Below are 23,347 nucleotides of genomic sequence, written 5' to 3'. Positions count from 1 at the left end.
ATCAAGGGTTTGATGATTTTTGGCTATTTGTTCAGAATCATAATAGATGATGAGATTGATCATTATTGGTAAATGGTGAGGGTTTCTCTAGCAGTTGTGAAGGTATCTGTTCTACCTGAGGCTTTTCTCCTGCCTGGGAGGGCCGACTGTAGGGCTCCATGGGTGAGTGGGTGGGTCATGCTGAAAGAGAAAAGCCCTTTCCTCGAGGCAGATTACTTTCTTAAGCTCAGGGTTTTTTCCAAGGCTGTGATGGAAATCCATGTTTCCATAGGCCTTGACCCATGCTTGTTAGGTTGAGTTCCTTAGCTCTTCGGCGTCTCCATTAACCCAGTGCCATGTGAACACTGCTCTCCGGTGTTGTAGAACATCTTCCATTTCTGCTCATTCGATGGCACTCTTCCCTATGTTTCCAGGGCCTGTATATTCCTGATTATTCCCATGGGTTTTGAGGAACATAAACATGATGAGTTCAGTCAGCCATCTTAAACCACAAATCTCTAGGGCTTATTCTTTATTACAATATGTAGAATTTATTGTATATCTAACAAATTATATGATTATGCAGATCTTCCTGTTATTTCTGTAGTTCATATCTTTTTTTTTTTTTTTTAACTTATAGGGTCGGTTCTGGACATTACACAGCGTATGCAACTCATGAAGGTCGCTGGTTCCATTTCAATGACAGTACTGTAACGCTGACTGATGAAGACACCGTTGTGAAGGCAAAGGCCTACATCCTTTTTTACGTGGAACGCCAGGCCAAAGCTGGATCAGATAAACTTTAATACCTCCTTTAAATCATTATTTGTCAACTATACCGGACAAACATTTCCAGTTTTCCGTAAATACTTGATCCAAGATTTAATTTCATTATGCACTTTTCAATTTCCTATTTTGGGTTTAGTTTTGTCAATGGTAGTGACATATTGAACATGGGCACCAACTAATTTTTTTTTTTTTAGTTCTACCAGAAAACCTCAGCAGATATTTTGATTTGCTGCTTTAGTTGTAATAATTGTTTTTATATGTAGTTTCAAGAACTTAGTTCTATTTGACTTTTTTATATTAATGTTTTCAGTTCTCACTCTGAGGCACATTTACATCAATGCTTTGTTACTGTCACATGCTGAAAGCAGGATGTGTTCCTGAACGTGAAGAGCAATAGAACTGCTGCCTTCCACAGCTGTAATGCGACATCATGTGGACTTGACCTCCAGGATCATGCGTGCACATCATTTGTGGCCCACAAGATTTCACTGACTGTAATTCTTTTTGATTGTAAGAGATGACTGGGAGGGCATCAGTAAATAGACCCGGTGATTGCTGCTCTTGGCATCTCTCATGGCTGCTGCTTATCAGCACTGATTAAATCAATTTGTTGGTTCGCTTGTACCTGTACTGCAAATTCAAGTTAGTCCTTTGAAGTTTTAAAATTTTGTTTTGGGGATATTTTTGTTTGTGTGTGTACTCATGGAGATAGTAAGTACAGAAAAGCCCAGATAAGACAAGATACCTTTAGTGTTTAAAAATGTCTTTGACTCAGCTACATGGTATAGACACTGTTTGGTGAGGAGACCATGGCTTCCGTTTGCCTTCAGAACCAGCATCTAGTTTCCCCCCTGGCTGTGATGCCGGGAAGAACTACCTGTCCACTTTTGCCTTATTTCTTCCTAGGCCATCTGAGGTGCAGATGCTGACCATCACCTACACTTCACAGCAGGAAATTTGAGTCTTTGCTACTTTGAGTTTTAACAGCGCTCACTGGCCTATCCTGAGAGCAGAGTAAGCTGAAACTATTCTCACTTTGAACAGAGTTTCTATTCTTGAGAAGTCTTTGTTTTAAAACTGTGTTCAAGAAAAATAGGTACAAGCACCATTAAGGTTTAATTCAAGTTGAAATTTGGAACCAGCATCCCATCTAAGAAAGGTAACTGTGATTTCTACAAGCGTTCCAGGCTAGTCTGTTGAATTTGGGGTGGGGGCAGTGGCGTTACTTAGAAAGGACTCAAAGGGACTTCCAGATAGGCTGTACCATAGGACCAGGCACTGTTTTCAGGGTCATCTCTCATTCCAGCCTTTATTTTCTTCTCAAGTGTCTACAAATGACAAGGGGGAGAATGTATTTCATATTAAGCCAACCTAGCAGACTTTTTGGTAATCTTTTAAAGTGCATGAATGTAAAAGGAAGTCTAATGGCTCTCCTCAGGGTGGATATTTGAGTTGCAGGAGCAGATGTGGCTCCACTTCACTATTAGCTAGACAAGGCTCTTTCCTCAGAGCAAAAATCAGCTGCTAACCACTCTACCATGACCACGAGCAAACTGCAATTGTGTCTCAACTTGTACTCTCCATTATGGCAGTCACTAGTTACATGTGGTTATTTAAATTTTAATTAAAATTAAATCTGGAGGTGCCTGGGTGGCTCAGTTGGTTAAGCATCCAACTTCATCTCAGGTCATGATCTCAAGGCCCATGAGCTCGAGCCCCACACTGGGCTGTGTGCTGACAGCTCAGAGCCTGGAGCCTGCTTCGGGTTCTGTGTCTCCCTCTCTCGCTGCCCCTCCCCTGCTCACAGTCTGTCTCTTTCTCAAAAATAAACATTAAAATTTTTTTTAAATAATTTAAAACTTAGTTTTCAGTCACACAAGCTACATCTCAAGTGCCCAGCAGCCACATGGGGCACAGGACTGCTTAGGTCTAGGGCAGTTCTCTGGGACGGCACTGGTCTCAATATTCACTCCAGAGAAAAAAGCTTTTGCTTTTTATTTAGGTCTGACACCTTAGAAACAGAGTCTAGAAGATAATTAAGAGGGAAACATGTATTTGAAGTAGTTTGCAGTTCTAAATTACATTAGGTTGCACCATAGGAAATTGTGGTATTTCCCCTTTTGATCCACAAAAGTGAAAGTTTCACAAAATTTGACCTAACACATTAATACGTTAACACCACATGTAAATGAACTTGGAATGTGCATCATCTTTGATTTTTGTTCAGTATCTCCTATGAATTCAGGCTTTTGTACTTAGAGGGTGTATAGCTGGGACTTCTAACGTCTGCATTTAGATTATCTCTCTGCAGGGGCAGCTGCTAGGACTTCCACAATAGAGCTTTGGGCAGTGCTGATGTTGGTAGAGAAAAGCTGTCTTTTTGTACCAGATGGAACTTGGCGGCAGCCAGACTGCCTTCTGGGGGAGAGTGGTCCTTAGACAGGCAACATCGTTGGCTTAAGACAGGGACACATCTCCTCTTGGAATCTTAGGAGTGTTTTTATTGCTTGACTTTCCTTAGGCAGAGTGTTCGAATGGTATTATGAAGGAAGGCCCTTTGGAAAAGTGATCGGATCCATTTGAATTGTGCATTTGAACACCAGTGATGTAAATGTGCCTATTTGTATTTAAAAAATTTAACTGTGTAGCCTTATCACACCTGTTTTAAAAGCTGATCTCTGTGTGCTCTTCAGGGCTCTCCCCTCGTGCCATGTCGTCTGTGTGTGTGTGTGGCTTCTCGCGCAGAGAGCTTACGCTGAGACGGTGCCTCACGCCGTCACACGGCTCCCCTGCGACAAGAAAACTTCCTCAGAAGTCCTCCCACACGGGTGGGTGGTAGAAACCGTTTGTGGCAACACAAATCTCTCTCCATGGTGGAGAAACCTTTGCTTATCCACTGTATTCTACTCAGTGTCTAGTGATGACAAATGTAACAGAATTAAGCCAGTCAAGTGTACAGGCCCCGGTCAAGTGGTAAATGTGGATCTCACCTCGGGAACCTACACAGCAGCTTGGTTTCTGTGGCTGGGGACATATTTATTTCTTAAAAGCCAAACCTGTTTCATTGGTTTAGTGTATATACGTCTATTTAGATACACTTCTCCCCCTTCAGCCCCCAGCGTCCCCTAAACTCCCTCACAAACCCTGTTGCTCAAGGGGCCTCTTCACTCAGGCCCTGAAGAGGCTCGCGAGCAGTCCGTTCCTGCGGCCAGGGCACGGGTCCCAGGGGCCTGGGGTGCAGCCACAGGAACGCGCCCGCGGTGCAGGAAGAGGCAGGCACGCGGTGGGTCGTGCGGGAGCGCAAGGTGTCCGCGTCGCCTCGCTGACCTGGGCACGAGGGACTCCAGACCGTCCTCCGCCTGTGCCGCGTGTGTCTGAGGGGACTGTTTGCCACGAAAGCCTACTTTGTATGATGCAAGAGGATTAACTGTGTGACTGATTTCATTGACGTTGTAATCACATCCCTTTTCTTCACCAACCTCAACTGTTTTATGGATGAAAGTATCATTAAAGTTCTGGTCTCTTTCCTCTTGGCTATTATTTCTGAGCTCCTTTCAGGGGCGCCAGGGAAGTAAGGGGGTACTTGCTCCACCCATGGGCCTGGTCACTCAGTCAGCAGTTTAGTGCTCAGGCCTCCCCATCTGGGCCGCCAGAGTACAGAGGCCGGGATGAAGTGACCTGCACGGCCAGGTGGTGGTGGGAGGGGACCCCTAGTGCCCACAGTCAGGTGCCGGAGAAGCGGCCCGTGCACCCCAGAGCCTAGATCACCCTGCCTCCCCTCGGACAGCTCTTCGTATAAAGTGCCGACTGCATGCCTCCTTCAGAGCTAGACCCCGCCCTGAGGAAGCGGCTTCTGGGCCGAGCCAAGGTTTGTTGGTCACCTTTTATTCAAGACAGGCAAATAAAGTGCCACTGTTAAAAAATTCTGGTTCTTAGTAAGCTCCTATACATACACGACCCCTCTGCTTCCACTGTCCCCTGGAGACACGACCCCCCCCCCCCCCCCCCACACCCCTCCTGTTTTTCTGTTACTTATCTGCCTGCTCCTGGCAGCCTTCTACCTTTGAAGACAGAGGTGGCCGGAGGGTGCATGGTTTTGCCTCCAGCTCCCATAGGCAGCTGTGCTGGTCAGAGGCTTATGGGCCAACGAGGAGCCAGGCCCACCCTCTGTTCTGGGATGTCACTCCTCCCCCTTCCCCCACAGTGGCAGCATGTGGGCCGGGCTCTCAACGTTGGCCCTGCCAGCCCGGAGCTGTTCCAGCAAGGCCGCAGGACTCGATGCCGCATCAGCCCACGAGGCCTTCCTTGTGGCCAACCTTTTAAGAAGTTCAAAGAACTGCCTATTTCCAGAGGTCAGCCCTGTAAGAAGTACTGGTTTGGAAAGGATCTGCGAGGGCAAGTGGAGATCGTAAGGCTTTCTCTTAAAACCCATCCGAGCATACCTTTAGACTGGCTAAGTGCAAGCAGGGCCAAAGGTGGCTGTCAGCTGTACTTGTAAACCATTAAAATGATTAGTCTGGAATATTAGCTGTAGCTTGTGACCCTTTCCTTGAGAAGTGCTTCTTTCAGCTGTTTTCTTGGTGTATGTTTTTAAGGAAAGTTGCCCTTCCACTTCACCTTGGCAGTGCTAGGGTAACCAAGCACACAGGGCCACTGAGTCTGGTGTCTCAGAGGGAGATGACTAGAATGGCACTCTTCCCTTAGCTGTGTTATGGTTTGTGTCGTTTTGGGTTTATTTCTGAGAGAGCAGGGGAGGGGCAGAGAAAAGGGGACAGAGGATCCGAAGTGGGCTCCATGCCAACAGCAGCAAACCCAGTGTGCCGGGGCTCGAACCCACAAACTGCAAGATCATGACCTGAGCTGAAGTCAGACACTCAACTGACTGAGGCACCCAGGCGCCCTGTACATCACGCTTATTTTAAAGGCGAAGCTGCACCAGGAACGACCGGGCCTTAATCTGCGTTCATCTGCATTACAGCCACACAACTGGACACAAAGCATCCCCTTTCTTCCAATTCTAATCAAATGGGTGAATAAACAAAACCACTCAGGTGGCGGTTCCTGGCGGAGCAGAGAAATATCTGGTTCTGTCCTCACCTTGCTACTGCAGAGGCAGCAAGCAGCCTTCAGTATTGGCTTCCCCCAAACTACCAGATGGGTATACAACGCTGGTAATTCACAACAGAATTACAGTAGAATCTGGGGTGGGAGTGAAGTATTAGAAAATAGATCCATGTACTGAGAAATCTAAATTACTTCAGGAAAGGAGAACTTAGGGGATAATGTCTCCAGGCAGCCTGCCTAGGCTCGGGGCCGGTTCTGAAGGCATTCACAAAGAGGATGGTGCGTGGCTGGCTTAAAGGGCAAGCCTGGACTAAAATACTTAGAACTGTTTCAAACAGTTTTGCACTTAGAGCTACTTCATCCATCCTGACATTTTGGGAAATACAGACGAGATACAGCAGGACACAGAATTGGAAAAATGATAAGATATAAAGCCAAGTAAACTGAAGCTTAAAACGTTCTACACACACAGAACCTTGACAGCTAAGCCACTTAAGGAGAAGCTTTTGAAACAACTCAAGGTAAAAACAGCCGGCTGGGAGGCCCAGGCAGTCCGGCACCTGGTGGAGGGTAGCAGGCTTTGAAGGTGGTTCAGCCTCGCCTGCAAACCATCACCCCTGAGCACAACTCACAGGAAAGGGGGCGTTACCCACGCCTTCAACTTCCCGCTCTGCACACATAACTGTCTCAGCTCTACAGACGGCAGGCTTCTTCCTACTAGGTGAAGCAGAAGACTCGGTGATATACTAGAAATGAAAACATACAATTTATAATTAGGGTCCCTCCCAGTGAGCAGAGACTGCAGGCCTAGACAGGTGGCCTGGCCGTCCACCGCCAATGAAAATGCCTCGGGGAGGGCCAAAAGTGCTCTCTGCTAAGCACCACTGTCAGCTAAAAGGGAAAGAAATCCCTTTTAAGGAAGCTATTTAACTTCAATAGGCTGCTTTTCTGCCAGGATTTTCAATTCCTCTGAACCTAAGCCGAACCACAGACTGCCACACGTATGTCTGGATCCTGGCTTCCCCGCCCCATTCTCAGAGCTTCAGCACCAGTTGTTGGCCAAAAATAAACACCATTCCTCAACCATATATGTCCACCAGCCCAGAGCAGGGGAGGAGGAGCAGGAGGTAGGGCAGGTCCCCGGGCTCCGGCCACACTCTGGCTGCTGCACGCCATGCACCTCATCCAGCTCAACCGGGAGTGCCTGCTGCACCTCTTCTCTTTCCTGGACAAGGACAGCAGGAAGAACCTTGCCAGGACCTGCCCCCAGCTCCAGGACGTGTTCGAGGACCCCACACTCTGGCCTCTGCTGCACTTTCACTCCCTGGTAGAACTCAAGAAGGACAACTTCCTCCTGAGCCCGGCCCTCAGGAGCCTCTCCATCTGCTGGTACTCTAGTCGCGTGCAGGTGTGCAGCATCGAGGACTGGCTCAAGAGCGCCTTCCAGAGGAGCATCTGCAGCCGGCATGAGAGCCTGGTCAATGACTTCCTCTTCCAGGTGTGCGACAGGTAGGCCGCCTCCTGAGCAGCGCTGGCTTTGGGGGGCTCTGGCTTCTAGAGCTCTAGGAGACTTCTGGGGGGCAAGGAAGAGCAAACTACAAGACCAAGATGGCTCCACTTTGGGGAGACTCTAACTAGGCCCAAGGCAGACTGTCCAGGCCCGGCCACAGCACAGTCCCCAGAGGATGCGTACAGTTATATGGGGGGGGGGAGGGGGAGTTTCTCCTCCTCTTAGCCTCACAGGTCCTGGAGCTGCTTCTGCCACAAAGAGGAAGAATGGGCTTCAGCTGTCGCTGTCCTTCGGGCAGCTGTCCTCCCTGGCAGCCATTAAGACCTCAGGAGGTCCGGCTGGGCCTGGATTTTCAAGGTCAGGCCCTGGGAAAGGTTCTTAGATTCAGCTATTAGCTTACGCCTCCACTCTCCCCCTAGCAGACCAACTTCAAGGCTTGTGAAATGCAACTAAGGAAGGAGAGCGATTGTGCTCTGGGTTAGCTGAGCCAAGCCAGACTCCGAGGAGGGGTGGTGATATTTAAGAAGGGTTTCCTTATTAGAAATTCACTAATCTCACTGTACCTCTAGGGAAGGGTGTTTTGGCCTAATTTTTCAAATGAGCAAATCTAAGCTCTGAGAGGTCATGTGATTTGCCCACAGTCTAGGATTACTGGATTTTAAAAAATAAAAATTCAAGACTGAGTTAAATTTGAATTTTAGATGAAAATTTTTTTTTAACATTTACTCATTTTTTGAGAGAGACACGGCAGAGAGGGAGACACAGAATCTGAATCCAGGTTCTGAACTGTCAGCACAGAGCCCAACATGGGGCTCGAACTCGTGAACCTATGAACTGTGAGATCATGATCTGAGCCAGTTGGATGCTCAGCTACTGAGCGAGCCACCCAGGCTGCCCTTAATTTTCTAGTGTAAGTTATGTCCCCAATACATCTTGTACTTGATCGGTCCACCCTCCCATGGGTACAGGCTGAGGCACAGGCGACCCTCCGTGGTCTCACCCTCACAAGCTGGACTTCTGGTGCCAGCCTCTCGCTGAGCCTGACTTCACCAGTCCTGTCCTGCCTTTGAGGAAGAGCACTCTTGGTTAGTAACACACTAGGCTCCACCAGTTTGCTGCCACCCAGGTTTAGTAGTTGCTGTTTGCTGGCAGCATGGCAGGATGGAAGGAAACANCCCCCTCCCCCCACCCCACCTTTTTTAAAGGCAGGAGAAAAAAAACAAGGCAATCCTGGTGAGGCCCTGCTGGGATGAGGGCATGTTGATGGGTTTAACAAGGCCCAGAAGGCAGACTGGACTGACAGACAAGGGAGAGGCAAGCCTGCTCCGAAGTTGTTCCTTTCTGGCTATAAGAGAACCAGGTTTTATTTCCCAAACCAGCAAGGTATGGAGTGGTCACCCCTTGGCACCAAGTGGGTGCAGCAAGGGGCCCCAGTGACACAAAAAGAACAAAGGGCTTGGTGGTCAGGGCTCTGTGCGGGGTCTTCCAGCTCTGCTACTGTCCGACTTATGGGACCCCAGCCCCAACATTTAAATTCTTTCAACCTACTTTCTTGATCTTTAAAATGGGATAAATCACCTTTCTCAAAGGCTGAGAGGATTAAATGACACAGCAGCACTGGCACAGTAGGTACTAATATCTGCCCAATCCGGTTCTTTCAGCAATCAGCTCTGCGCAGTGAGAGATGGGAGAATAGAGAAGGACTGCAGGGAAGGAGTCCCCTTTCTGTTTTGTTCCTACATCAAGATTATTCTAAAGGTTCTCAGGACAAAAGAGACCACTTAACATCTTAGTGGCTTAAACACATCATCATAGCCATCCTGGGGCTAATAATTTCTCCCACCTGACAGATCAGGAGGACTAGCACAGTTTAGACATTTGTCCTCAGCAAAAAGTTGCAGGCAAGTTACCTGCGCCCTCATTCACAGAACAGCGTGCAGACAGAGGACTGCATATGAAGACTAAAGAAGCCCTGTGAACTTGGGAAGATGGAATGGGCACAGTGCGGGCAATGTGGCGGTGCCCAGTCTGTTTTAGTTCCTTACCCCCTTCCCCAGGCACAAGGGAGCCAGGCCCTGTGTAAGTAAGGCTCCTTACACCCCCAATCTCAATCTTCACTACAACCCCACTGGGAGGCATTATGCCCTCTCTGCGGCGCCTGCCCCCCCCCCCCACCTTCCCCTAAGAAACTAAAGCTCAGTGAGTGAGTTAGCAAAGGTCACTCTGCAAAGAAGTCAAACCTAACTTTTGCTCAAGATCTTTCTCAGTAGGAGGTGCTGCTTAGGTTGGGGCGGAGGAGCCTCCAAACTGTGTAGAAGTGGGCCAGACTACACCCACTTCACTCCGGTTCCGGACCTTTTCTAGGCTGGCATCCCAGTCAGCATGCACTAACAGCCCCAGTTAACTGAGCTGAAACCAAGGCTCTAGAACCCAGAGCCAGGCATAACCGGAAGCGGGTCCCGACCCCAGCTTCACGGGTTGAACGTGCCTATCTCTAAGCCACCCTACAGGATACGCTTGCTCCCACCTGACTAGCCGGCCAGGAGCATCAGGGCCTAAGCTTTAAGCCAGACAGGAGTGGTCACCACGCATCTCTTCCCTCACCCCCACCCCAAAGCAACAAGTCTGGATAGAATCAAAGAACTTGAGTTGTCCTTCCGGATCCCGCATTCCCTCTGCCCGTAGCAGGACCAGGGGTGGCTCATAAGCAGGAAGAGTAGGGGAAATGGGAGAGAAGCCTTGGTTTTGATCCTGGCCGCGTCATCGCAGGCAAGTCCTTTACACTCGCTGAGCCCCTTTCCCTGTTTCCGTGCCCGGAGAGTCCCAGGGCTGTTAGGAGGCAACCTGGCCTGGGAGCTCCATCCAGGAGCCGGCGGGGTCCGGGGCGGACGCAAACCGCAACCCCGCGGGGCCCGACCTGGGTCACTACGATCTCTCCGCAGGTGCCCCAACCTGGCTTCCGTCACGCTTTCAGGCTGCGGCCACGTCACGGACGACTGCCTCGTGCGCCTGCTGCGCTGCTGCCAGCACTTGCGCTCGCTGCGCCTGGAGAACTGCGCGCGCGTCACCAACCGCACGCTTGTTGCTGTGGCGGCGCNGAGCGCGGCCGGCCTGCGCCGCCTGCGCGCCGCGTGCCCGCTCCTGGCGCTGCGGGCCGAACACAGCGCCACGATGATCCCCGACCAGCTCCCCAAGGCGCCCGGCACGGCCCTTCGCAAGCTGCTGCCGCGTTAGGCCCACGGCGCCGAGGCACGTCGGCCGGCCAAGGGCCGCCGGGCGGAAAGAGCGACCTGGTTTCCAACCTCAGCCCTTCCTCCTCCCAGACCGTTGCCACATCTCTAAACCTCAGTTTCCCTGTGAGAAATTGGGACACTAATGCCTACCTCACTATACGGTTTTACGCAAAGGAGTGCGAGATTAAGTAACCCGATGCTGGGAAACGACTCGGATGGTTCTCACTAAATACCAGCACCTTTCTCGAGCCCCTCCGCCCCAGGTCCTCCGCCACGCACTGTCCGCAGCAGCGGGTGAGGCCAGCACCGCGTAGAAGATGCGACCCGCGTCGGAGGCCGAAATACCCCCTGGGGAGGCGTGGCCACTCGGAGCTCGCCGGTAGCGCGCAGGCGCCCTGGGAACGGGGCGGGGCGACNCCCCGCCCCCCCGGCCCTGCCGCCCGCGCCTCTGCTCCGTGGCCCGGCGAGCCCGCCCACCTTTCCCCAGCAGTGACCGCACACGATTCTAGAAAATTCGCTGGAAGAGGTGATTCTTACATAAATAGCATATCCTTATTTTCTATGGTTCTCATATCACAGAAGGCAGAAATCGTTCGAAAACCCCTAAGTAAAGATTTGAAAACAAAAGCAGCAGCGCTGGTTAAGTTCCTTGATAATGAAACCATTAGAAGCTGATACAAAGTTAGATTTTTACATGCTGGATTTGCTCAACACGGGCACACGCCCTGACTTACAATTTCAGGGCGGTCGCTGAAGCCTCACCTTTAGCCACGAAGTATTGGCTCTCGGCCACCCAGCAGCCTCCTGGTCCCAGGTACGCGGTGAAAACTTGGGAAAGAGGGAAAGGCTGGGAGCACTGCGGGCCGCGCCCGCGGCGGGCGGCCTGACGCCCACACTCTGGCTCCGCCCACCCCCAGCGCCCACCTGGGCCCTTTAGTCACTTGAAGCCAGGTATTCCTGTTCTGGGAAAGGGAGTCTCCATCCCTACTCACGGGTTGCCCAATATTGGGTACCAGCGAGGAAAAAAAGAGACATTCCATTCTCATGGAGCTTACCTTCTAGTAGGAGAGATAGTAATTGGTATTAAAAAAAAAACTGGAGGGGGGAGCGGGGGAAGCACCAGGTAAGGTGTATCTGGCGGTATCTGGCGATTGTTGGCAAAGGTCTGGGGAGAGGGAAGCAACTTAAAAGGGGGTTGACCAATGTAAGCCTGAGGTGGCAGCATCTGAAACATGAAGTGAGGGAGGGGGCCAAGCAGCATCTGGCAGGAAAATATTCCAGGCGGAGGGAATAGCCGGTGCAAAGGCTCCAGACCAAGGACAGAGCCGGTGAGTTAGGGGAGGCCCGGTGATTAGCGTGGCTGGAGCGGAGTGAGTGAGGAGGAAAGGTGAGCAGGAAACACAGGAGAAGTAGGGATGTGGGTGGCAGTTGGGGGCCTCACGGGTTATTGTGAGCATGAAATGAGAGCTGGAGGCCGCCCACCCTGCCTACTCCCAGCAGGAGCCAGGGCCCTAAGCAGAGATGATACACAGGTGAGCCAGAGGAGCTGAAATTTCTCCAGGCAGAACCTGTTGGCACGCAAACCACAACCCAGGCCAGCCCAATCCCTCCAGGGTCTGCCAAAGGCCTCAGCTGCGCCTGGGGCCCCTCGTCTTGCGGCGCTCAGCCCAGAAACAGATGGGTAATTGCACTGACACCCCGCCTGGCGGAATTCCTTTGCACCCTTGTGTGGGGAGAGCCGGCTCCCTCAGGGCGCCAGCTACACTGGGAGGACCCCTCTCCTCTGGGTGGGTGGTTTTCCAGTTTACCCACCACAGCTCTGGACTCTGGAAGGAGGCCTTGCAGGCCTTCCCCCCACTCCTGCAAACAATGTTGAAATCAGGCTTCCACGGGGTTAAATGTTTGTTTAAAATAGTGCCACTTAAACCCCAGGGCTTTGCTTTTATTATCTCTGATAAGCCTGCATTCTCAGCAGGTCCTGTTTGCCCTGAGTTGGTGGTTTAGTCTGGGGAACAACAGAATCCTAGTTTCGGGCTCTCCTCTGAGAGCAGTCAGCCTTCTCCAGACCTCACATTTTTTTTCTTTTTTAAAGCTTATTTGATAGAGAGCGAGGGCGCGAGCTTGTATGAGCGAGGGAGGGGCAGAGAGAGAGAGAGAATCCCACCCAGGCTCTGTGCTGTTTGCAGAGTCCTCCTCGGGGCTCAGTCTCATGAACTGTGAGATCATGACCTGAGCTGAAATCAAGAGTCGGATGCTTAACTGACTGAGCCAGGCAGGTGCCTCTGGACCTCAGCCTTTTAATCTGTGGATTGGGATTGCTAGAGAATCTTGCTTGCAGGGTTCTTCTAAGGATTAAGACATTATGTTTGTAAAGCAGAAGTCGCTGCAAGTTCAGCGGGAATAGGGTAACCTGAGGCCCTTTTCCCCTTTCCCCATGGAAGCTATTTTATAAATGAGGGTTAAATTCCCTGGCTAAGCCTCTGGTGCTGAGTAAACCCCCACAGACTGAGGCTGTACTGATCACAGAACTGATAGCCTGACAGCTGTGTCCAACACTGTTTCTCTGCTTGAATTGGGCCCCACCCCCTCCATGGAGCTTGGGGTCCCTGAGCCGAGGGCCATCTGAGGTACACCCGGAGGTCAGGCACTGATGAGATGGCTCTCCGCTCTGCCTTCTAACAGGTGCTGTTCACATCACTGGGCACTGAGCAAAGCCCTTGACAGAACACAGTCCCCTGCTTGATCAGTAACAATGCTCAAGATCTCTCAGGTTTGCATAGAACAAGGGGCATCACATGCCTAATTAATCCACAGACTCAATCATCTGGGGTTGAAGGGAGTGTTGAGTGCTCTGCCATCCATCACTTCTGACAACTTAGGACCTCTCAGAGCCTGTTTATCTCTAAAATAGGACCAGCACCCTCTCTGACACTCTGATGAGATCAGGTCTAAATGCGCAGTTGCCTGGAGGGCTGGGGTAGGGAAAGTTGTCCTCACATCTGTGGGGGCCTGGAAAAGCCAAGTGCCTGGCAGAACCCACAAGGCCTGGGCACAGGAAGAAGCAAGCTGGGTCTATATGGGGGTGATCCAGGAACACCGGAAGGAGAACAGAGCCTTTGAGCCGAGCTTGAAGACTGACCCCAGCTCCCGCAGGGTCTGTGTTCCATCAACAGGCACAGTTCAGCAAGGGCAGAGCCAGAAAGCCCAAGGGACTCCCACATGTGCCCGGAGAGCTAGGCGCCCAGTGTTCCAAAGCCACGAAAATGACTTGTCGAGGTTACCCGTGTCCTCACAGCTTCCATTAGAACAGACTACAAACTTTCTCCAGCTCCTGAATGCGCTCTTCACTCCATTTTGGCCAAGGCAGCCAATGGCTCCACGGAGGAAAAGCTAGGGGGAGGGCACAGAGCCTTGGCACGGGCACTGGGGCAGGACACTGCTCCCTGGTGGAAGGCTGACGCCAGTCACCGCACGGTGTTGGCCTTGGCAGGGGGAGCTTCCTGGGAGGAGGTGGCGCTGCGAGGCTTGCCTTACAGGGACACACGGGCCGAATTCTGCACAGGTGGGCTGTCTGGAGGGAACTGTGTGCTCACAGGAAGCCAGCGCTCCCAGCTCTAGCCTGTACACTCTTGTGATCTAGCACTTTCCCTCTCCAGACCTCAGGTTGGTGGTCTGTGGAAGGAGACATCACCTGACCCTTTAGTTCCAGGATTCCTCCAGCCATAGGATCCAATGCCCAAGACTGTCTTTTTTGCTAAAATTCAAGTTCACCACATCTGACTGGCAGAGCCAGGTAAGGGCCACAGAGCTGGGAGGCCCAGAACAAAGCTGCACCTTGAAGGGCCTCTGGGGAAATCTTAAATTTTAAAGGCTGGTGGCCCAAGTTCTCTGGAGACTACGTCAGGGTCATAAAAACTGCAAGTATTTAACTGAATGAATCCAGCAAACAAAAGAACTGCCCAAGCCTGAAAGTGAACTTGGGAAAATAAACACCTGTGCCAGGCCCACTTCAGCACCTCAGACCAGAGACTCCTACCTTCCTGTGTCTCCCAGGGCTTCTAAAAATCAGCAAATGAAAAAAAAAAAAAGTTTCCAGCATAGAAAGATGGCATCTGTTATGAAATCAAGGTGTCTGTACAGATTCTCCTTGCAGGGTCAGACCTCTTGAAAAGCGATTCAGGAGGCCTGACAGGTGGGGCCTGGCACCATGAGCATCAGCCTGCTGAGGGTACCTTTGCCCCACGGTCCAGAGTCAAATGTGACAGCAAAGGTCAAAGCCTTTCAAAGGTTGTGGCGTTATTTTTATTTAAAATAAACTCTGAGACTGCAGATGTAGGCTTCAGCTCGGCACTCTCAGCCCAGCTCAGCGAGAGGGAAGAGCCACTTGTTACCAGGAAGCAGCCCAGAAGGCTCTAAGAGACCTGTCTCCTGGCATCGTCCGGGTCCTCAGCAACACCCGAAGGCCTCTCATCTCTCAGTTCCCTCCTGGCCCAGAGGCCTGGGCAGTGGCTTCCCGCGCACTTGAGGTGGGCTGAGTGCTTCAAGCCCAGAGGCCTTCACTGCTCCTGCTCCTACTCGCTGAGCTCTCACATCAAGTATTAAAGGTTCGTCTTTGCCCAGAACCTCTGTGGCTTTCCAGAAGCTGTAGTTACTGCCTCTGAGTCCCAATTCCAATGGAAGCCTGTCTTCAATAAAACTAACATGTCATCATTCGAAGTACTGTCACTGGGAAAGATCTATGTACCACAAAACTGTATCTTTTTTCTAATTTCTCTTTGAAAACACTTTCCATCTTTCTTGTGAAAAACAAGTGCCTGCAGAGCTCTCTACCTGGCACCTCATTTGTGTGGACTATCCTAGTCCATGAAGTAGTGCAGCAGCTTGTGGCATGAACTTGCTGTAGATGAAGACAAACCACTCAAAGGCCTTGCCCTCTTCCTGTTCCTACTGTCGGCAGCCAGCCTTCACAGCTGCTCTTGAGATGGCCCCCTCTCCCAGAACTACCCGCTCAGTAAGTGTAACCTCTTCCTCAGCCTGTGCACAACTCCCCACCATCCCCCATTCAAGGCTATGAGAGCCACTCGCTGGGTCTCATATGAATTCACACATTCACCCGCTCGTTCCCGTGGTCACTCATGCGTGTGCGCGCAGTGCTTCCCAGCAACGGCGGTCCTCCGCGTGACGTACACTGCCCTGCTCTCTAAGCCCCCATCTGAGCCCCCACTTGCTCCTTGCAGGCAGGATTAAGTCATGTTACTTGTTAGCTTCCTCCTCGCCTAGGAGAGCGGCTCCCCCTGGAGTATTCTGGAGAGGCTCTTGTTAGCATGTTACACTCAGACTGGCTTCAGAGTTGGAAAGGGGTTGCTGAGAGGTCAGGCCAAAGGGCTGACACAGGGGCCCTGGCGTGAGGGGACAAAGTAAGGCACCCAGGATGACAGAATAAATGAAAGTAGGGGCTTCCCACTCCAGCAGCTGCTCTGTCATCTCCAAGCAAAGCTCCCTTTCGGTGAGAAATGTTCTGATGGGTCAAAACACTGTCAGAGAGAGACCAGCCCCGGAGACTGTTCCTTCTCAGTCAGAGGCTCCACCAGAGGTAACAAAAGCAGCCCACGCTCTGTTCCTGCATTGGCTTTATTTCTCTGCATAAGGAACCCTGCACAGGCAATTCAAATTAAAACAAAATAAATATATGAATATTCATGTAAAACTGTCCTTTCTAATGAACAATTATACACAATGTACAATTTCATGTTCACTGGGTGGGTTTACAAAAATGTACCATTCCCAACTAAAAATGCACCAAAATGGTTCCATGCAAACTTATCAAAAGTGACCAAAAATGTGGAGGGGAAAAACCTGACTGAGAGCACTTTGTATTTTTTTTTTTTTTTGTACAATCACAGAAAAATAAAAACATCTAATTTCTTTGTTACATTTAGAGTTACTAAATGTGGCCACTGTTTAATAATGTCGGTTTATGTTCCTAAAACACCTATGTAGTTACCATAAAAGTGTATCCACATGAAACTGGAAGTAAGCATCACTGAGAAAAGGGGCCGGTGGCCCCTGCGCAGTCAGTAGTCGGTGTCGGAGCCCTCGGCATTGTCCACATTCCGCGAGAGCATGTAGTTGTCCATGTCGATGGAGCGGCAGTTGTTGATGGCATAGCGCAGGCGCTCGGCCATGACCAGCTGGCTAGAGTAGGGGGGCAGCCGCAGCTGGAAGAAGCAGGTCTGTGAGGTAGGCAGACTGTCGTAAGGCTGTGGAGAGACAGACCCGGAGTGGTGACTGCATCATCGGGCGTCACAGGTACCCGTCACTACCACCACCCCCCCATCAGGAAAGCACTGCTCCCAGCCTTCAAGATGGGGTCCACAGACATGACTGCAGGGCCGCCTCGAGGGGAAGGAGACACTGTGCTGTGGTGGAAAAGGAACGTGGGCTCTGGTGTCCCACGGCCATCAAGGTTTTTGGCGAAGACGGCTCCTTCCTGTCCTCACTCCCCCAGTGGCCCCGTGTGCAAAGTGAGAGCAAGCCCTGACCGGCAAGATCACAGGGGAGAACACACTCTGCACGGTGACCTCCTGCCCTGAGTGACAGTGTGGCAGAGTTTGTTCCCTTTGACCGGGAGAGTGCAGACTGGAAGCTGCAGCAGGGACCAGCGGCCCCCAGGGACCCCCCACCCCCCAGGGAGTGAAATGGAAGGAGCTGGGAAGGAGTGGCTGCGCTCCTACGGCCCTCCCAGGCCAATCCCTCCCAGTGTGCATATGAGTCCCTCACCTGCCATGGCTGCCAGCAGAGCTCACACGAGGAAGGAGCAGTGAATTAAATCCTAGTCCATCCATCTAACTGACAGTGAGTGACACCGGCATTTAAAATGATCAGTACGATGACTAGCAGCAAAAAAGAAAAATGCCTGGGACAGACTGAGCTAAACACAGCACACAAAACCGCGTATGCTTGAGGCCGACTGGGAGGCACGCCACATACGTGAAAAGTGGAAAAGGCCGCTACTAGGGAGGCGGCATATGCTCTCTGGCCCTCCCTGCAAATACAACTAGCTGCCAAACTATCTGTCATGACAGTACTGAGATTACATTTGTATAATATTAAAAGAAAGTTTTTGGGGCGCCTGGGTGGCTTAGTCAGTTAAGCGTCCGACTTTCGCTCGGGTCATGATCTCGCGGTTCATGGGTTCGAGCCCCGCATCGGGCTCTGTGCTGACTGCCAGCTCAGAGCCTGGAGCCTGTTTCAGTCTGTGACTCCCTCTCTCTCTGACCCTCTCCTGCTCACGCTGTCTCTCTCTCTCTCCTAGAAATACATAAAAGAATATTAAAAAAAAAAAGTTTTTAAAAAAGGACTTGCCTTCTCTTTCTTGCTCAACTCCTTGAAACTGGTTCTTCTCCTCCTCCCCTTTCCCTTCCTCCTCCTCCTCCTCAGAGCCCTACACCTGGTAAGTGCATTTCAAAGAGGTAGGAGATGGAGGGCCTAGAAGCCTAACTGTGCCTGAGTCAGTGAGGACACAGAAAGCTCAAATGCAGAAAAACCACAACAAGCAAAGACACTGAAGGAGAAAGTCAACAGGTGCCTCTGATTTGGAAGGTGGAGCAACTGGTCTACAAGTCACAAAGGGAGGACCCATAGTGGTCAGTTTTCTGACGCTGAAAAGCCTCAGGCAGGGGATTAGTGGTGGATTAACTCCCAGGATGGCAGGGGTAGCTTGGGACGGACAGAAGGCAAGGTTTTTTTTCCAGAGCTGAATAGAAGCAAACCGTTTCCTCTACCCACCTCTCTCTGAAGCAACAAAACAGATTTACAACTTATAGTTTCTGGCAAGTCATGTAGAAAATTTATGGAAAGGGTCTTTTCACAGCTCTTCCTGTGCACGGCCTCTTCAACAAGCCTAGCCCAGGCCGGCAGCTTTGGGAGGCCGTGGGGGAGGGACAGTTTTGGCTGCAGCCGCCTCTAGGAATGGTTATTGGAATAACACCAGAAAGGCAGATGCTGAAACTGGCAGGAAGGGTCCTTGTGTGAAGAGGCCCTACTTTCCTTACTGTTTCAAGAATAAACACGATGGGCCCTGCTCAGAAGACTGCCCAGCGCTTGAGGGGTTGGGAGTTAAGAGATAGGAGGAAACACAGACACAATTCTAATTTGATGCTGGGTTCAAGGGATGTGCCAAGTGTCCAGGAGATAGACAGAGGGAGATCCAAGTCTGCCCTCAGGAAGGGTCAGGGGAAGCAGGAAAGCATCCAAGAGGACTTCCTGGAGGAGATGACGTCGGTGTTGGGACTAAAGGATAAGTGAGTGCTTGCCAGGCAGAGATGCAAAAGGGTGTGAAGGAGAACCCCCTAAAGCAGAAGGCACAGTTTAGAAATAGCGTGGTCTGTCAGGAAAAAAGGCAAGCAGTCTGTTATGGCCAGAATGCAGTATGTGTTAAGAGGTGTTATCAGAAAGCAGGGACAGAGGCCAGACTGTGAAGGTATTTAAGGCAGTTGGCATTTATGCTCAAGTCAAGGGGTTCCTGAGCAGTGTGCAAGAAGAGTGACATGGTCAGATGGGTGCTTGAGAAAGATGACTGTGGCAGCAGCGTGCATTTAAGGCTCTGAGCCCTTTTATTCCTAAGCCATCTGTCAAAATGGCAGCTGGGCTGCGGCTATGCCGCAGAGAAGCTGCACCGCCCGCTCCAGGGAGGGCGCCGCACAGCAGCCACAGAGTGCATCCTGCCGCTCCCGTTCTCTACAGTACGTGCGCCAATTACTGCTTAGTGTCTTTGTGAAAACAGACAAGACCCTGCCGAGCACACAAGTCACACCATGAAAAGCAGAGGAAATAAGGACAGAGGCAACAAGATGAGCCCGCTGCCAAGCTCAGTGTTCCTCAGGAGGGTACCGGAGGGTTTAGCAAATGCTGCTGGTTGTAGTGTGTGCTCTACATCCATTTAGGGCTTTTTTCAGTCAAGTTCTATTTCTTAACAAGTTTTTCTGCTTGATTTTTTTAAATCTGGAAATTCCAAACAGTAAGCCTGAACTGGCAGGCCTACTTGAGGGTCACCAATTTAGTTTTCCCAAAACGCAAGCAACGAGGAGGCAGCAGGGCGGACGTTAGCCAGGAAAGCGGGAGAGCGTACTTACCCTATCAACCTTCATGATTTGAAATCTCTGAGAAATGTCAGCGGTGTTGGCCGGGAGCCGAGATCTTCCCGACACAAACCTCATGAAAAGCACCCGCTCCTCGTTGGAGAACTCCTCCAGCGTGTGCCAGAACCACTGCACCAGCTGGTGCTGCTCATCCACCTCCCGGTACCGGACCACCTTCTTCAGAACTTCCACAGAGATCTCGGGCATCCCACACACCATCTGCTCCAGCTGCTTTGCCGTGAGGAGGGACAGCAGCGGCACAGGGACTATCCAGGACATTCCTTCCCGGACTGCGGCTACCTGCTCCCAGGAGAGGTGGTCGTTACAGTGTGCACATAGACTGGGCAACTCCCACCTGCTGGTTCCCCAGACCCTCTACTTGTCCCCAGAACTCCAGGTGAAAATGGCCCACCCGCCCCTGCCGCTGACCCTTTGTAACGGCTTCTCCCTGCTTGTGGGACTTCTATTCTCCTTCTGGTCCCAGATCAAGTCAATTTAGGAGCCTGCCTTCCACCCCCACAAAACCCAGCCCGCTGGGGGCCCCCGCAGTGCCAGCTGCACTCATATCCCTAATCACATGCGGCCGCGCGCTGCTCCCCAGGGGCTCTGTGGGCTACTTGGTCTCCTCATCAGGGTAAGAAGCTCCTGGAAGATGTGTCTAGCTTCTACTGTTTTTGTCATTCGTATTTTTCTTTTGAAAATAATTCTATCCTTTCGTAAAACTTATTTGTGCTCATTGTAGAAAAAAATTTTGCAATGTACAAAGAAGAAAGTAAAATTGGCAAGTCTTTCTATAGGAAGGTAGTAGAAAGGACAGAGAATTTAATCAGGAGACTTGGGGTCTGAATCTGAGCTCCACTTCTTCCTTTAATTTTCTCATTTGAGAAACGAGGCAAATGATCGCTGCTCACATGACCATGACAAGAATTTTTAACACAAGTCTGTATGACCGGACAGTTACACTGCTGCTTTTCTCCAAGTGCAGTGCTGAGAACAGGTCAGCTGGGGGAATGTGGAGTGGGAGCCGCCAGGGGCTGCCCAAAGCTGTTTACAAAAAGCCCCCTAAGGAGGGGCACCTGGGTGGCTCAGTCAGTTAATGTCTGGCTTCAGCTCAGATCATGATCTTGCAGTTCGTGAGTTCAAGCCCTGCATCAGGCTCTGCGCTGGTGGTGTGGAGCCTGCTTAGGATTCTCTCTCCATCTCTCTCTCTGCCCCTTTCCCATTTGTGTGCTCTCTCCCTCTCTCTCAATAAATAAACTTAAAAAAAAAAAAAAGAACAGCCCAAGGTTGCATAGCAATGCACGTCCCGTGCACAGACTCACCACCCTTCAAGGTTTGTTCTTAAATACTTCTTCACTCTTGGCCAACTCAGAACCAACAATGATAAAAAGCAAAACAAAATCTGAGGACCTAAACAGGAGCCACACCTTGGGGAAGGCCCTGGGGTTGTGACGGTACAAAGCTGTCCTGCCGGGCTAAGGAACAGGACTGACAGTGAGGGCAGTCTGTAATGGTATTAAAGAGAATACCCTAGCCAAAGTTTGCCCCAACATAAGCTGTGTTGCCTGGCAGAATACAAGCCAAAGGCAGTCTGGGAAAAAAATGAGGCTGAGGTATGGGGCTGGCTGCTTGGCAGGGGACAAATGGGGACAGCTGTGGGAAGAACACTGGGTTCTAAGAGACAAGAAGGAAGTAAGAGAGGAAGAAGCCCTCATTTCTAAGAAAGGAACAAAGCCAGGGCAGAGAAGAGCTCAGCTGACGGAGAGTAGAGGGTCAATCCAACCCTCAAAGGAAGGGCCAGTAGAAGAGCCTAGACCCCACCGTTAAACCTGGTTTGGGATCCTGGCTTTGCCTTGGGCACATTACTTCATTTCTCTGGACTCTGTGCTTTCATCTGTGAAATGGTGATAGTAACCCTTATCTTACAGAGTAACTATAGGAAAAATGGCTCCTGAGGGTGCCTGGTCCCAACCTGGCATGCAGGGGTAATACATTTTTAGTCAGTTATGTACTCTGAGGATTAAAATTCTGAAGAACTTGAGACAAACCCTAGGGCCTGGCTGTTGTTAACAGCATCGCTCACAGGACTTGCTTTTACTAAGCTAAGGGTAACAGTATTCTGACTGGACTTGGCCCAAAGCCAGAGTCAAAGAAGGAACCAGGAGCAAAGGGTGCAGGACATATATACACTTTAAACTGCTACATGGCCTTAGAGTCTCAGTCTAGCTCTCAAAAAGACCCTAACATATTCTGCAAATAGAGTATTACTAAAGTGGCTATTAAGGTCTGTGTAACCAAAAGCCTCATTTTTGGACAAAATGTTCATTTCTATGGTCACTCAGCACATTCTCATCATTTATTAAATGCTTACTACATGTCAACACAGAACAAGGATACTGAAGATACACACACACACACTATATATATACACATATATGTATGTATAAACACACACACTTCACTCAAAGTCTCACAGGCTAATTAAAGAAACAAAATCTAAACTTTGCAGCCTAGTTCTTAGACCATAACATAGAAGTACTGTGGTATCTTAACAAATTTTTAAGTAACAAAAAAGATTTCTATAGGCTATGGACCTGGAGGACAGCTGGCCTGTGGAGATGAATTTTCAGCTGGGGCTTGAAAGACTGCAGCAGGAGGGGGAAAGAGGGATTCATGTGGGATTGCAAGACCAGTGTTTAGGGGTTCACGTGCATGGGCCCTGACTAACCCAGCTGGAGTGGGGACACTGGGCTGCAGAAAGTAAGAGATGCAGACAAACAAGACTGGGGAAGAGCAAGAAGCTGGGGTCTAAAGGCCTGGGTGAGAGCTTGGCCCTTTAATCCAACCAGTGACCAATTCAGGGCTGTCCTCAGGCCCTGAATAAGAAAATAGGAAATCCACAGATAAGGCCTGAACAGTCTCCGAATAGTGGCTGAAATTTAGATACAAGTTAACTGACACAGTAAGTTCACACACCAAAATTCAGTCTTCTTTGAAGACAACTGCAAACATTCACAAGCACATCCAAATGTCATCTCACCTGTCGGTCCATCTCATGAAGTCGATATTCAATGGCTCTCTCCACATACTCCTTCCTGTTGGAAAATGTCAGTGGGATACTATTTCCACCAGGGATTATGGGAACCATTTTGCCATCAGCACTCTGGCCAACAAAAGAGTCAAGAGGAATCATCTAAGAAGAGGAAAAAAAAAATTTTACAAAAAAACCCTATTTTTTTTGAACAAAAATAGATTACACACAAATATAGTAAAAACAGTAATAACATCAAGAATATTTAAGGATAAAAACAAGGAATCCAGGTAGCTAATCATGCCACTTGATCAGAAGGGAATGTGCTGACTTATCAGGCTGTAGTTAAAAATTCCTTTGTTCTCAAACTAGGCTTGATGAACTCTGGTTACCCCAGGCCTCCCTCTCCAACTGGGCCCCCTTGCTCGTCCATTCTGGCAGGCAGAGAGTGGACTGAAGAGGAAGGAGCAGAAGCTGGGGTGCTGGTGCCAACTCTACCTATTAGCAGCTGTTTCAATCGCTGGGGCTGAGCTACTCAGGCAGCAATGGGACATGGCATTAGTCGATCAAATAGCCGGTGGAAAACTAGATCTGAGTTTTA

The 23,347-nt window shown here is 50.3% G+C and overlaps 3 protein-coding genes and 1 long non-coding RNA gene across 14 annotated transcripts in view; 2 read left to right on the top strand and 2 right to left on the bottom strand.

Annotated features, from left to right (window-relative positions):
- USP3 (ubiquitin specific peptidase 3) overlaps window positions 1–4,294 on the top strand; it is a 106,044-nt gene extending 101,750 nt beyond the window's left edge. For all 3 annotated transcript variants that reach the window (XM_077747546.1, XM_077747541.1, XM_077747554.1), the window contains one exon: window positions 620–4,294. In XM_077747546.1, coding sequence (XP_077603672.1) covers window positions 620–785 — 166 coding nt within the window. In that variant the 3' untranslated portion in view covers window positions 786–4,294. The remainder of the gene's footprint in view (window positions 1–619) is intronic.
- LOC144217845 (uncharacterized) overlaps window positions 1–11,467 on the bottom strand; it is a 50,503-nt gene extending 39,036 nt beyond the window's left edge. Inside the window, exon 1 of one of the 3 annotated variants that reach the window (XR_013330973.1) lies at window positions 11,338–11,467. This is a non-coding gene — a long non-coding RNA (uncharacterized LOC144217845). Of the gene's footprint in view, window positions 1–10,259; window positions 10,377–10,725; window positions 10,990–11,337 lie in introns of those variants that run through there. The other 2 variants (XR_013330974.1, XR_013330976.1) reach the window with 2 other exon arrangements.
- FBXL22 (F-box and leucine rich repeat protein 22) lies at window positions 6,995–10,728 on the top strand. Its single transcript, XM_077747558.1, has 2 exons — window positions 6,995–7,341; window positions 10,285–10,728. The coding sequence occupies exons 1-2, from the start codon at window positions 7,007–7,009 to the stop codon at window positions 10,574–10,576; spliced, it is 627 nt and encodes a 208-aa protein (XP_077603684.1). The 5' UTR covers window positions 6,995–7,006; the 3' UTR covers window positions 10,577–10,728.
- A 4,721-nt stretch (window positions 11,468–16,188) lies between the features above and the next one.
- Window positions 16,189–23,347, bottom strand: part of HERC1 (HECT and RLD domain containing E3 ubiquitin protein ligase family member 1) — a 145,317-nt gene continuing 138,158 nt past the window's right edge. For all 7 annotated transcript variants that reach the window (XM_077747491.1, XM_077747535.1, XM_077747517.1 and 4 more), the window contains 3 exons: window positions 22,756–22,908; window positions 19,710–20,015; window positions 16,189–16,835 (listed from right to left, as the gene is read on the bottom strand). In XM_077747491.1, the coding sequence (XP_077603617.1) occupies window positions 16,650–16,835; window positions 19,710–20,015; window positions 22,756–22,908 (645 nt within the window). In that variant the 3' untranslated portion in view covers window positions 16,189–16,649. The remainder of the gene's footprint in view (window positions 16,836–19,709; window positions 20,016–22,755; window positions 22,909–23,347) is intronic.

This window comes from Crocuta crocuta, unplaced genomic scaffold, assembly GCF_008692635.1.
Source record: "Crocuta crocuta isolate KB4526 unplaced genomic scaffold, BGI_CrCroc_1.0 scaffold130, whole genome shotgun sequence".
Taxonomy (NCBI): Eukaryota; Metazoa; Chordata; class Mammalia; order Carnivora; family Hyaenidae; genus Crocuta; species Crocuta crocuta.
Note: the sequence above shows the minus strand (reverse complement) of the source record. Positions and strands in the feature narration are given on the sequence as shown.